The 14,756-nt window shown below is 39.2% G+C and overlaps 1 protein-coding gene across 3 annotated transcripts in view; it reads right to left on the bottom strand.

The window, feature by feature from the left end:
* Positions 1-498: 498 nt before the first annotated feature.
* The window catches only part of IPO11 (importin 11), an 82,043-nt gene continuing 67,785 nt past the window's right edge, over positions 499-14,756 (bottom strand). For all 3 annotated transcript variants that reach the window (XM_005489784.4, XM_014268989.3, XM_074533207.1), the window contains 3 exons: positions 11,252-11,347; positions 7,797-7,881; positions 499-811 (listed from right to left, as the gene is read on the bottom strand). In XM_005489784.4, the coding sequence (XP_005489841.1) occupies positions 647-811; positions 7,797-7,881; positions 11,252-11,347 (346 nt within the window). In that variant the 3' untranslated portion in view covers positions 499-646. The remainder of the gene's footprint in view (positions 812-7,796; positions 7,882-11,251; positions 11,348-14,756) is intronic.

Below are 14,756 nucleotides of genomic sequence, written 5' to 3'. Positions count from 1 at the left end.
ATTAAAACTCACATCTTCAGACAGAAATATATACTGATTTCTCTAACAATTTGAACACAATTTAAGTGTTACAATCAAAGTTTTTTTTCTCTGAGACAATCAACTCAAATGGGAATTATTTTTCTCTCATGAAGGAATATTTCTGTTTACAGTCTTACAGCTTTCTAAATCCTTCTGTTCGTAAGGTTCAACATACAGTCTAAAAAGGCAATAGAAAGGGATAAAGTTACAGATCTACAGTATTAAAGGAAACAGCTCCTGATACTGAATTATAGTGCTGAATTAACAGATGCTTCCCTTCAATATACATTAGTAAGTTCCTTCAGACTGCTGACTTTATGATGTACCTTTGTGAACCAATAGCATGGTAAAGGGTATCAAAAATTGGTACTACCTAGGGCAGCATATACCATGTTAGGAATCATAGAAATGTTAGCTTAATGATAGAAGCCTTAATTAACCTTTTGTCATTAAAAAAAAAAAATCAATATAGCATAGTTTAGGAGCAACAGCAGAAACTTTTTTTATTCTTTTGTATCAAGTTATTTTCTCCTTTAATTAGACTCATCCATAAAAGACCCAAGGCTAGAGTTCTTTCATATTTTTGAAATATAAATTTGAAATAAAAAATCTTTTTTCTGCTTATTTAAAAGCCTTGTAAAAATTCTTGTAGCTGGGCCACTATTTCTGTATCCACGGTTTCCATAAGGGCGTGAAAACCTTGTTCTCCCAGTAATTCCTGCTGTGCCTTTAACTTCTCATAGACGAATTGCTGCAGTGACACGGCGTGCACTGGGTCCTTCAGCGCAAGCTGTGGAAAATATGCAAAATAAAAACAGATAACAATGCAAAAAAATTACTATACGACTTACACATTTTGATTATAACCCCAGCTCAAGAAAAAAATCTACTTTTATTTTTTTCATATTTACTTGAGAAACAAGAGGAAACACTAGTGCAAAACAAAGATCAAATTAATTATTATCAAGGCAGATATCAGTTTTAAACTATTTGAAACAGTGTCAAATCATGAGTCTTACACTTTGCTCTAAGGTTTAATGCTTTTATAAGATAAAATAATTTCAAAGTTACTTTATTAGTTACTGATGAATGGGGTTCCTGTAACTCCTAAAAATCAGATCAGATCTTATCAAGGACTTTATAATGATGGCATGCACTATGGTCAGTTTTATTTTATTAGTAAGAAAACAAAACACCGAAAAAGTCAAACTTGTTTAAATAATATAACAAACAAAATAAACTGTCCACATGTATAAAGAATGGCCACACTTCAGTACTGATACCTGTAGACCTCAAAAATCTAGCTGGATTATACAATTTTCTTTTGACAGGGAAAGACAGGATATTTGTTACTATTTTCCCACATTAGCTGCCTTTTAATAGCAAAAATAGGTAAAAGAAGGAGCTACATTGACAGAGGATGTACTGCTAATTTTAGTGTCAGCAGACACATGGCCAGGCTCAGGGCACTGACAGTTATGCCACACTTGTCCCTCAGTCCACCAGGCTGGGAAGAAGGGGATGGGAGATGGGGACACCTGGTGCTTGCTGTATCAAAGAAGTAGGATGTTGAAATTAATGGCAATTAATGAAGACCTGTGGTCTGTTCATCTTAGTGTCAAACCCAAACAACACTACTGTTTATGCTGGAAGGCAAACTATATAAACTATTTTGCTGTTTCAAGGTAAGACTTGATAATTTTATTTCCTATGATTACCATAACACTATTTAGAAAGGGGAAGTAAGTGCAGTAACACTTTGGTACTCTGTAGGAGGATTTTTTTTCAGTAAATGTAATTTGAATCTGTAGAATATAATAGACTTTTTTAACAAAATTTCTAAATCACAACTAATCTAATCAATATTTGCCGAAGTCAGTAGCATTTTTTTCCTGCCGTGCCAGGCAAAGAATCTGCCAGTTTCTGAATGATTTGCATTTGTTCACCTAAAACTGTAATTTGGGACATATAGTGCACTTACATGTAGTTTCTCTAAGTTCATAGCTCTGAACAGTCATGCATAAAATTACTCTAGGAAAGACTGCACAGAAAAACAGGTACTTAAATACAAGTGTTCTCATCCTTGTGACCCTGACCAAAACCACTATAGACATAGCCAATGCATTTTTCTCCATTCCTCTGGCAGCAGAATGCAGGCCTCAGTTTGCCTTCACATGGAGGGGAGTGCAGTACACCTGGAACCGATTGCCCCAGGGGTGGAAGCACAGCCCCACCATCTGCCATGGACTGATCCAGACTGCACTGGAAAAGGGTGAGGCTCCAGAACATCTGCAGTATATTGATGACATCATTGTGTGGGGGAACACAGCTGCGGTAGTGTTCAAGAAAGGGAAGGAAATTATCCAGATCCTCCTGGGAGCTGGTTTCGCCATTAAAAAGAGCAAAGTAAAGGGACCAGCTCGTGAGATTCAATTCCTGGGAGTGAAGTGGCAAGATGGACGGCGTCAGATTCCTACAGATGTCATCAACAAGATCACAGCAATGTCTCCACCCACCAGTAAGAAAGAGACACAAGCTTTCTTGGGTGCAATAGGTTTTTGGAGGATGCATATTCCTGAGTACAGTCAGATCGTGAGCCCTCTCTACCTGGTCACCCGCAAGAAAAACAATTTCAGTGGGGCCCTGAGCAGCAACAGGCCTTTGTCCAGATCAAGCAGGAGATTGCTCATGCAGTAGCCCTTGGCCCAGTCAGGACAGGACCAGAGGTGAAGAATGTGCTCTACTCTGCAGCCAGGAACCATGGCTTGTCCTGGAGCTTTTGGCAGAAGGTGCCTGAGGAGACTCGGGGTCGACCACTGGGATTTTGGAGTTGAAGTTACAGAGGGTCTGAAGCCAACTATACTCCAACAGAGAAAGAAATCCTGGCTGCCTATGAAGGAGTCCAGGCTGCTTCAGAGGTAATAGGCACTGAAGCACAACTCCTCCTGGCACCCCGACTACCCGTGCTGGGGTGGATGTTCAAAGGCAAGGTTCCTTCCACTCACTATGCCACCAGTACTACATGGAGCAAGTGGATTGCTCTCATCACTCAGCGCACCCGTATAGGTAAACTGAATCGCCCTGGGATTTTGGAGGTAATTACAAATTGGCCCGAAGGTGAGAATTTTGGTGTCACAAATGAAGAGGAACAAGAACCAGTGACACGTGCTGAAGAGGCTCCTTCCTATAACCAACTGCCCCCAGAGGAAACACGCTACGCTCTTTTCACTAACGGTTTCTGTCGCATTGTAGGGATGAACCGGAAGTGGAAAGCAGCCATATGGAGCCCCACACGACAGGTTGCACAAGCTACCGAAGGAGAAGGTGGATCAAGCCAATTTGCTGAACTCAAGGCTGTTCAACTGGCCCTAGACATTGCTGAGAGAGAAAAGTGGCCAAAGCTCTACCTCTACACTGATTCATGGATGGTAGCCAATGCTCTGTGGGGATGGCTGGAGAGGTGGAAAAAGGCTAACTGGCAACGTAGAGGGAAACCAATTTGGGCTGCTGGTGAGTGGAAAAACATTGCCACCAGGGTAGGGAGGCTACCTGTGAAAGTCCGCCATGTAGATGCCCATGTACCCAAGAGTAGGGCCACGGAGGAACACCAAAACAATGAGCAGGTAGACCAAGCTGCAAAGATAGGGGTGTCCAAAATAGACCTAGATTGGGAACATAAGGGAGAGTTATTCCTAGCTCGATGGGCCCATGATGCCTCAGGCCACCAGGGCAGAGATGCCACCTATAAGTGGGCACGAGACCGAGGGGTGGATCTAACCATGGACAGTATCTCTCAGGTTATCCATGACTGTGAGACGTGTGCTGCCATCAAGCAGGCCAAGCGAGTGAAGCCCCTCTGGTACGGTGGGCAGTGGTCCAAGTACAAGTATGGGGAGGCCTGGCAGATTGATTACATCACACTGCCCCAGACACGCCAGGGCAAGCGCTACGTGCTGACCATGGTGGAGGCCACCACAGGATGGTTGGAAACCTACCCTGTGTCTCATGCTACAGCCTGGAACACCATCCTGGGCCTTGAAAAGCAAGTTCTGTGGAGACATGGCACCCCTGAGAGGATCGAGTCAGACAACGGGACTCATTTCAAGAATAGCCTTATCAACACCTGGGTTACGGAACATGGCATTGAGTGGGTGTACCATATCCCCTACCATGCACCAGCTGCAGGAAAAGTGGAGAGGTACAATGGACTACTAAAAACCCAGTTGAAAGCTCTGGGTGGGGGATCTTTCAAGAATTGGAAGTAGCATCTGGCAAAAGCCACCTGGTTAGTTAACACCCGAGGTTCCATCAACCGAGCAGGTCTTGCCCAGTCTGAGTCCCTGAATGTAATAGAAGGGGACAAAGTCCCAGTGGTACATATCAGAGGTTTGTTAGGGAAGACTGTGTGGATCAATTCTGCCTCGAGTACAGACAAACCCCTTCATGGGGTTGTCTTTGCTCAGGGACCAGGTTGCATGTGGTGGATAATGCAAAGAGATGGAACAACACAATGTGTACCTCAGGGAGATCTGATTGTGGGGTAAGAATGATATGGGGATAAGGGGTGGAATGTCCTGGGGTGATGTTATGATGCTTGTATATCCCCATTCATCTGTTCTGTGCCTTTAAGACCGGCTCTGAAGAGTGGAAGTTTTGTTTGGGTTTCTCTTATCAAGGACACAGAGGAAAGCGGTACACAGAGCTGTTTTTTCACTTCCAGCTTCAGCTTGCTGCTTTTGCTTGCTCTCTTTTTCTGCTCTTGCTTCTGCTCTGCTTTCTGCCTCTGCTTATTAGCTAGCTCTAGCTAAACAGTCCACATTCCTTCCTGGACTGTTTCTCCTCTCCAGTTCCTGTGACCATCTCGAACCTGCTCCAGACTGGGACCCGGGAACACCGAAGGTTCGGCTGCAGCAGTTGCCCCAGCGCCGGAGGGACTGAGAACAGAGCAACCACCCCCCGAAAGAGACTTTCTGATTTTGCCATCTTTCTCAGAGCGGTGTCATCGGGTATTGTTCATTTTGTGTGCTGGGAGGTGCGGGGCCAGTCAAATAAACAGGTTCTTTCCACCTCTCTCCGAGGAATTTTTCCCGAACTGGTTGGGGGAAGGGGCCGTGTGGGTTTCGCTTTCTGGAGGGGCCCTCCTTTGCAGATTCTTTAACAAATTTGCCCTAAACCAGGACAACATGGATCTCTGCATCCCCAGGGACCTCCATGGCTGCAGGGCCACAGCTGCCTTACCATCGTCTGCACCAGGGGCTGCAGGGGAGCCTCAGCTCTGGTGCCTGGAGCACCTCCTGCCTTTCCTTTCTCCCTGATCTCAGTGTCTGCAGATTTGTTGCTCTCACATATCTCCTTGCTCCCTGGCTGCCTCACCGCTCAAAGCAGTAGCACTTGAAGCCAGTAAAGACTTCTGTAGTATAAGTAATGCTTGCTGCTACCATCTGTAAGTCAAATGTGACTTAAGAGTCTTCAGACTTAATTAAGGAGTTAATACACTAACTTGTTTTCATTCAGATAGTCATATCAAAAGTATTTCAAGTAAATAAATGTTTCCTGCAACAAGAAGTTGATTTTCTTTTGCTCTACTTTTTTGAAACTAGTATTCAGAACTAACAAAACAAATGAAATAGTTTGATATAATGAGTTTGTCAACAATATTCAACAGACAGCTGCAGTCTTCACTGATTAAGCAAACAAAATCATAAGTTTGGAAGAACAGTAAGCATAGTTGGCGAAGGACTATATACTAAGTATGTATGCTGAGTTCCTAGGTGTGTGGCCATAGCTGAGTTATTGAAATGTGACTGATTCTGATAAGACAAAACAAATCTATCACAGAGAGGTAGGAATGGGCCCAGGTAATGTTTTCTTTTTAATCCTGTTTCTAAAATCAAATGCTAGCTGTTGCTTTTGAAGCCATGATTAACAATTCTGATTATTATCTGACACTTCTGCTACTAGTGACCTGCCCAAAGGACCCGTACAATTTTGAAGTAAATAGCCAAGTGTTGTGTCTCAATTTCTGCACCATCTGCAATCCCATATATCTCACTATTTCAGTTGGGATTCAGAATGAATTTATAGCAAACATTCATAACAACTGCAGTTCACTTGCTTTCACAGCTGCAAGAAATTACATTAAAAAGAGTAAGAATACAGTGTATACTAAAGTTAGCTGAAAAAATGACAGTGTAGAAGGCTTAAGTGAGAAATATATCAGGAAAAATTAACTAAATATAAGAATGAAAAGACTAAAATAGGCAGCTGTTCTTACAAAGAAGGCTTGAAAGGAGAAAAACAAAGAATAATGCTCAGGAATCTAGAAACAGCAACCATGGAAATAGTTAAATTTAGACTATGAGATTCAAAACGAAAATGAAGCTTTGACGTTCATGTATGATAATTTATTTTCTGTAAACTTTACAAGGAAACAAAGGCTGAAAATGTGTTTAAGCTTAACGTTAAAGAGAAGACGAGGAACAAAGCTCAAGCAATTCTTTAGGGAAAAAAGGAAAGTGACATGCAAAGGAAGACATATGTAAGGGAAGATAGACACAAGGGAAGTAAATCAAGACCTTTGATGTGGTGCTTTTAGTTTGGTGAAGCTCCTCCTTATCCAAGCACATTTGTCATTATTCAAATGACAACTGATGTCATACTGCATGTCACCCCAGAACTGTCCCCTCACTGTAACTGTGCACATCGGCAGCATATTGGTATGTTGTATAATTTAATGATACAGCATAATTCAATGTGCCCCGCTTTTCATTTTGCCTGACATATCCACACTGAAGGTAATCCATCACAAATCTAACAAGTCTAAATTCCTCAACACATATCCAAACTATTGAACTTAACCTGCAACAGAAAACTTAACATCTGACACAATGTTATTAAAACTTTAGCCAAATAGCAATGTAGTCTGAGTACACTCAAAAGTAATGAAAATTAACTTTTGCTTTTTACATCTGATTAACAAACAAAACATGTCTTTCTTCTCCTGTTGATCTATAGATATATCAATCCCTATTCATAACAATAACAATATACACATATATATCTATATTGAGAGATTATACAAAACCACAAAGAATAAATGTCACTGTGCAACAAACAGCTAGAATTTAAGCTCATAAGCAAGAAGGAAATTTAACAGAGTCTAGAGATGCTTTTAAGAGTAACAATTATAGAACTGTGTAGTACATTTTTAAGGACCACTGAAAATTACATTTCTGCATTCTGTTTAAATATGAAATTGCAAGACACTAGGAATTTCTCTTAAGGCATTTCTAATAGCAGAAGAATATGGAAAGGTTTACATTATTTTAAAAAATACATATATTATATTGCTTTTATATGTAAAAGAAAAGTTACACAAGTATACACTGGCTTCTTTGTAAGAGTTCTTCACACTAGAAACAAAGTCTATGCAGGCACATTAATTCTTTTAAATATGAGAAATTTGGCCTGCCATGACATTTCAATAAAGTTGAGCTCTCTTCTTTTTTCAGTAAATTCCTTCTATATTGTGTTAGTATTGTAATACCCAGATTTTGTGGACAGATGATGTTTATTTTGATAACAGTTATGAAGATCCAAAAGGCAAGCAGAAGCCTAAGTGTTGTGGTTGCAATGTTTGGCAGTAAACTTCCTTTTTTGATTCAAAACATGAATTTTCCAAGAACAACAGATCAACCAAACCTAAAAAGAATTTAGTGTGACAGAAGTGCAGCACATAATCAGGTCTATGACTGAATAACAGATCTAAAACTTACAATTTTTTTCCTTTTGTCTTGTTCTGTGGGAGGTTCCTCATCTTCTGTAGCTTTGGGCTCTTCAAAATGAGACATTAACATGCAGCTAAAAATGGGAACAAGAAGAGTTTTAATATACATTATCATTAAAAATTATTTTAAAACACTTTTAAAAACACAGGACAGATAGAGGAGTTTGCTGAAAGTCAGGCAATCTGATCACAAGTAATTTTTTCCTGAGAACAGTGAATCTAAGGAAGCCTGGAATGCATGTTGTCTGTCACCTCCACCCATGTAACAATCTCAGTTATCCTTCATGTTTTAGCTTAAGTTGTGGGTTTAAATACATTTGTGCACATAGAAAACAGACTGCATGGCTTTAAAAAAAATACAGAAAACCTACTGTTCTTTAAAAAAAATTTCCACTCCTTTTCAAGAAAATGCCGTATACAAGCACTCTGTATATACAAAGTCATAGTGGCTAAACATATACAAAGATTGCAAAGATGTCTCATGGTATCCATGTTTTTCTGTGAGATCTTTGTCATTATTCAAAAGGACCTGAAACTAGTAAGGACAGTGCTATCCTACAATAAAATCTGCAAGACACTGAACAAAGGTTTTAAACTCATTTTTTACGTGCCTCAAGTGGCAGGTACCCATATGTAAAATTAACAGCCATATTTTAACTTGTATTTTTGAAGTATAAAACCAGAAAATATGAAAAAAATTCAATTTAAAAGCCAGAGATTTTCCTGCCTGCTGAAATTATTTGAATGGGCTTAATAAAGACATTAATGAAAGCTATCCAATAGAAAGTATGCCTTTCATTAACTTTATATGCTCTAAGCTGAAACATTAGACAAATATTCCACCATTTTATCAAATCTTTTCCTATAATTTCTGCCTTAAACCCCAAAACTATTTAAAAAACAATCAGGTGATGACAACTTGCCACCATGTATCAGGTATGATTTAAGACACAAAGGACACATAATTCACATATTACAAAGAACCAAGACAGATGCAGATTATTGTTCATTTTCAGTCCTGCATTACTGTGCATTTTTAATTACTGCATTCCACTAGCATGTGAAATACTCCATCAACTAAGATGAAGAACCCATTTTAATGTTACTAACATGAAAAAAGGTTGTGATCTTATGTGTTTTTATATGACTTTTTATGAAAATGTTCAGACTTATTCTGTTTACATATTTAGTTCTATTAACATGTACTTAGAGCTGCATGAAACACTTGCTAAACAGCATGACAAGCAGGGTCAAATACTAACACAGAAGCCATTTTTAATAAAGGGATTAGTTATTTTGCATATCTCCTCTGCTTACAAAGGGCTGCTTGCATCTCAGTTTATTAAAGGAAAAGGAGAAAAAACTGTCAATGTCAACATACAAGACTAAATTAACTTTTTCAGATCTTCATAAATTTTAGGTACCACAGAATCCCAAACACAAGGAGAGGAGAGAATAGAAGAAGAGATGGTGGCACAATTAGGAAAAATCTAAGTGTTGGTGAAACAAGTCTAGAGCAATGGAATGCTCCCCATTCCAGAAAATTTGAGCTTTGTAAATTTCTCTCATAATTATCCCAACAATGTGAAATATGAACTCTATGAAACCCAGCTAAGTGCAATCGCTTTGTAATATAAGACAGTGTAAACATTTCCATAGCCTGATTAAAATCCAATATAAATCTAAAAACTCACAAGGCTTTTATTGCTTTCAAAATCTCACTGCTCTAACTACAGCAGTGTCTTTAAAATTCCAGTTTAAATGTATTCATTTGAAGAGGTTAAGTCACTTCAGCCATTGCCATCGTTTAACCTTTACAATCTTCCCTCTACATGTTTACCCCACTCTTCACCCTTCAGTGGCTAAAGTTCTATAGCATTTCAGCTTTGATCTCCCCTTGTTAAACATGCACATAATTTTATTTCCTGCACTGCAATATTTAGCTAATATGATAATCAGTGGACATCACATTATCTTTGTTCTGAACCAGATCGGGCTTAAGCCATTATTCTTTAGTTTGGAGAGCCACAACAGGGCACATGATTTCAGATGACTGCTCTCACTTTACTTCTAAATGATGCCAAGATATATTAGGCAAAAGTCAAAATCTTTCAAACAGCTCTTTCAGAAACTGCCAACATAAATATGTCCTTCGTTCAGTGTGACTACATTTTATGAAGTAAAAACAATGCCCAGACTTCGGAAAAGTAGTGACAAATTCTACAAGCCATCAGGTTTAAAATATGAAATTAACTAGGATAAAGTTGAGAACTATTTTCAATAAGTACCAGCAAAGCAACATGCTTAGAAATAAAAGGGCTCTGAAAGGTTTTCTCTAATAGTAAACAAAACACAGTGCCAGACATTGTGCATATTCCCAGACTTTGGACTTACATCTTCTTTACTAAGAGTTTGGTGCAAGTACTTTGGCAAGAAATTCTTAGACATAGTTCAGGCTCAGTGTGAGTGTGGACTGCTCTGAACACACAGTTGTGTGCATACCATCAGTTTTAAGTGGAGAAGAACTAAATAATTGCATTCTGGCTGTTCTGTGCCACCTAGTTTCAGTGGCAGAGAACATCCCCTTAAGCAGTAAATTAATTAGCTCAGATAGAGTCTGTTCAATCACCATGTAATGATCTGAAAGAAAATGCTTGATTCTTTCCATCAGAGCATCAGTAAATTCTGTTATTACAACTCTCAATTCTAAAAGTAAGTAATCATTACAGAGATAAAAATGACATTAAGATGTCTGCCCAAAAAATATCTTACTATTCATTAGGTTGGCATTTTTCCCCCCAGCTTTGATGGGCTCCAACCAGCAACCAGGGAACCATCAGAAGATGAATGAGTGTGGTGCTGGGTGGCAGAACACCACCAGGACACCTCCATCATCCACATTCCGACCACAAGCAAGCTCCAACTCCTAGCCTGGGAAACTCTTGAGATATATTCTGTAGCAGTTACATGTGTTACATGGAACAAATGAAGAACTCTTCTTGTGGGATATGCTTCTAAGTTCTCCAGGCTGTGAAATACTGTACACTAGGTAAACTCACATGAAGTTCATGTCACATTCAAATAAACTCTGAACTACCTCTAAGCAAGGGTGGTCCCTATCAATACACAAGATTGTTATATTGAAATTTTAGATGCAAAAGTCAAATAAGCAAAAAGTAAATCTAAGTATATGAATGTTTTAAAACATCATTTAGTAGATAACTTAATGAACAATACAAAATTATACTATCATTTTAAGACCTCTGTCCCCATTGCAAATATTTTAAGACCAAAAGCTCCGTGTCTTCCTAAAACACTCACTCTTGAGAAAATAGATCTCTAACAAACATGTCTTAACTGCCTACAGAATTTTCAAATGAAAATACTTCATATAAAACAGTACTGCTACTGTTAAACCCTGTTTAAATTAGATTTTCCGCTTACTCTTTGTATGTTCCTGTTTCAGAATCTTCAGTCATAACATCATTCAGTCCTTCCACTGAAATGTTGATGATACCACAAAACTTATCTTGGACAACACTGTAAAAGAACAAAATTTACTTTGGATAACATTGGAAAAGAACAGGAAAGTGACTTAGCTAAAGGAACTGCACAGGAAATTTGCTCAATTGTGGAATACATTTATTGAGAGGTATTTTCCTTGCTTACTGCTTAGCTGAGCATGCTATCAAGTAACTAATTCAGTATATTGTTTAATTACAAAAAGGCTTCAAAATATACAAGAAACATTATTTTTAAATATAATAGAACTTAGTGTGCCACTGAAAACCTAAAAGTAATTGCAAATGAACAGAAGAAAATACACATTAGCAATATCCTTCACATTAGGAGTCAAGAAACTGAGTGGGAAGGGCATGCTCCTGCCAGCAGGGAAGAGAGTAGTGGCTTCTACTCCCAAAACATTTAGGACTTTTCTACCATCACTCTTCAGTACATAAACCTACACAACTCCTTGAGCAATGGCTGCTTGTAAAGAAGGTACACTCTCCTACTTACCTGTATTTCTTCACTGTCCAGCTGACTGGGGAGTCAGCTCCCCAGAGTGAGTGGAAAAACCCTGCAACCAGTTCTGCAAGAAAGTCACTTTCCTGACTGTACACAGAAAGGACAATAGGATTTATCTGTTTAAACACAGACAGCTTCTGCCATTTTGACACATAAAGCTATTTAAGACTAATGCAAAAGGCTGGTAGATATCACTTGGGAGTTAAAAGACACGAGTACCTTTACTCAGCATGACCTGAGGGCTTGACTAGACAGGTCCACAATGCCCAAAATGACACTGAACACATTTACATGTGCCCCTGCCTTGAGAAAGGATGTGCTGCTAGGGAAAGGGCGTAGCAACAAGATCTCCCGTTGACGGACATAGTAGGGGACACCAGCTCCTCGTTAATGGAGAGCAGCCAGCTGCTGCTTCTGCTCCATTTCCTGCTACTGTGGATCTAACGCCAGAGACATGCTGCTGTAGAACATGGGTTCTCAGACTCCTACTCCATGAACTGTGAAAGCATGATGACAAAATGCAAGTGAAAACCTTGCAGCATGACGACAAACTGCAAGGGAAAAGATGTTCATCTCAGGAATACCTCCAGCTACATGCAGCAAAGAAAGAGAAAAGGCCAAACTGGTGATCATAAACTACAACCCTTTTCCTGGGACTTGCCACTGACTGATGCACCTTATTGCTCCCTGTTTGGAATTTCAGGCTTAATTCTCCCAAAAAGATGCTGCTGATGCTGCTCCCTAAGAGGCAGAGGCAGAAGCAGACACATTGCTGACACAAGCAGACACATATTTATTTATAGGCATTGAACATGAACATATATTATACTTCGTAGTTGATAATTGTTTTAACACAGACAAATCTATTTCCTAATATTCTTTCATTTCCTTTTCTTATTTGGGGTGAAAACTGAAGACATGGATGAACTGTAGCCCCTTACACAACAGCAATTGCTTTTGAAAAATTTCTTATCGGACACACAACAACATTGTATACATATGACAAAGAGTTAAATAACAATAGATACCTTAGAAAAAATGCTTACCACATTAGAATACTAAGCATAGAAAGTATTTCTTTTATGTTTGTTTTGATACAACTGTAATCTCATTCATGATCCTTTCTTTCAAAGGGATTAGTTTTTGTTCCCTTTTTAAAATTCAGCTACTCTTGTATGCCAGAATCTGAAGTGTATTTTGCATCATCAGTCTTGAAACTCTTGAATTCCACAAGATGAAAACTGACATGATTTCTACTGCCTGATTGCCAGTTATGTATTTTAAAAGACATTTAGTCCTTTGCCAACAGGCTTCCCCATCACATTCAGAACAGCAAAATGTTACATGTTGTGAGACTGAATCTGTTAAGTTCTGCAGACAGCAAGCAAACAACCTACTGACCTCACAGCACAGCTGAGAAAGTCAAGAGTGCCTCAGTCACCTGCACAATGAGCCCTCTGAGACAGAGCAGGTTTCTTCACCAAGTCAAAGGTCCTGCCTAGCACACCTCCATTAAGACTCTTTTGCCTCATCCTTGTTTTTGAAACACATCTCTAAGAATATGCCTAAACCAGTTAATATTTTCCAACATGAGTAAGGCTAGTATTCCCCAACAGGCTGCCCTCAGATTCACATCAATAGTAGATAGGAAGCATTCAATGGAGAAAAATGTGAACACTTCGAGCCCTGGAGAAGTTAACACTATTCTATTAAAAAAATACAGGATGCTGTCCAATATCTGTATTATTTCTTCCTTCCAAGTTGCACGAATCCCAGAATGGACTGGGTTGAAAGTGAGGTCACCTAGTTCTGACTCTTGCTGCCATAGGCAGGTCACCTTCCAATGGACCAGGCTGCTCAAAGCCCCATCCAACCTGGCCTCAAACACTTTCAGGGAGGGAGCATCCACAGCTTCTCTGGGCAACTCAGTGCTTCATTACCCTCACAGTAAGGAATTTCTCCCTAAAATCTAATCAAAACCTACTCTCACTTTTAAGTCATTCCCCCTTGTCCTATCACTACAGTTTCTGATGAACAGTCCCTCTCTGGCTTCCTTGCAGGCCCTTTCAGAGACTGGAAGTTTGAAGTCAGGTCTCCACACGACATTCTCTTCTCCAGGCTGAACAACCACAACTTTCTCAGCCTGTCTTCATAGGAGAGCGTTCCACTCCTCTCATCAACCTCGTGGTCCCTGGACTTGCTCCTGGAGTATCAGGTCCTTCTTACATTAAGGCCCAGAGCAGGATGCAGCACTCCAGCCATGGTCTCATCAGCACAGAGCAGCAAAAATATTGCTCTTGATAGTTACCACAAAAGCTCATAAGGAAATCACTGATTTCTTGGAAAGAATATTCCTACTTTAAGACATAAATGAGAAATAGTACTTCACTTCTTTAGTGTAAGATTCATGAGAGTGTTTTTAGGTTTTTTTAAGGAAAAAAAAGAACGTAGAGCACCTTTCAAAATGTAATTTGCTTTCAGCTTTCAGTAAATACAATTCCTTTTCTTTGCTTTTTTCTCCCCTTTAAATGTGACATACAGTTTCTTTCTACCAAAGACCCGCTGGAATATTTACCAAGTATGGAGCCATTAAACACTGTGACTATTCCTAGAACACAAGACACATGATGGTGAAAAATAAAGATACTACAGACTCACGCTTTAAAAAAAGAAACCCCAAAGTTCAGTGGCAATATAAAATGCATCAGGCCTTATTTTCATAGATAAGAAAGCATGCCATGTCACTCAAAGTAATACCTTTTCAAAGAGACTAAAATTAGCCTACTTATTTAAAGAAATAATTAGAAAATTCATGAGTGGATACAAAGAAGACAAATGCTGCATTTAGATGAATTTTCAGAATAGAGCAGTTAATATGTTTCATACTAAAATCTTAAACCTGGAGGAAGGCACCATTTAAGCA

The sequence above is a fragment of the Zonotrichia albicollis genome, chromosome Z, assembly GCF_047830755.1.
Source record: "Zonotrichia albicollis isolate bZonAlb1 chromosome Z, bZonAlb1.hap1, whole genome shotgun sequence".
Classification (NCBI taxonomy): domain Eukaryota; kingdom Metazoa; phylum Chordata; class Aves; order Passeriformes; family Passerellidae; genus Zonotrichia; species Zonotrichia albicollis.
Note: the sequence above shows the minus strand (reverse complement) of the source record. Positions and strands in the feature narration are given on the sequence as shown.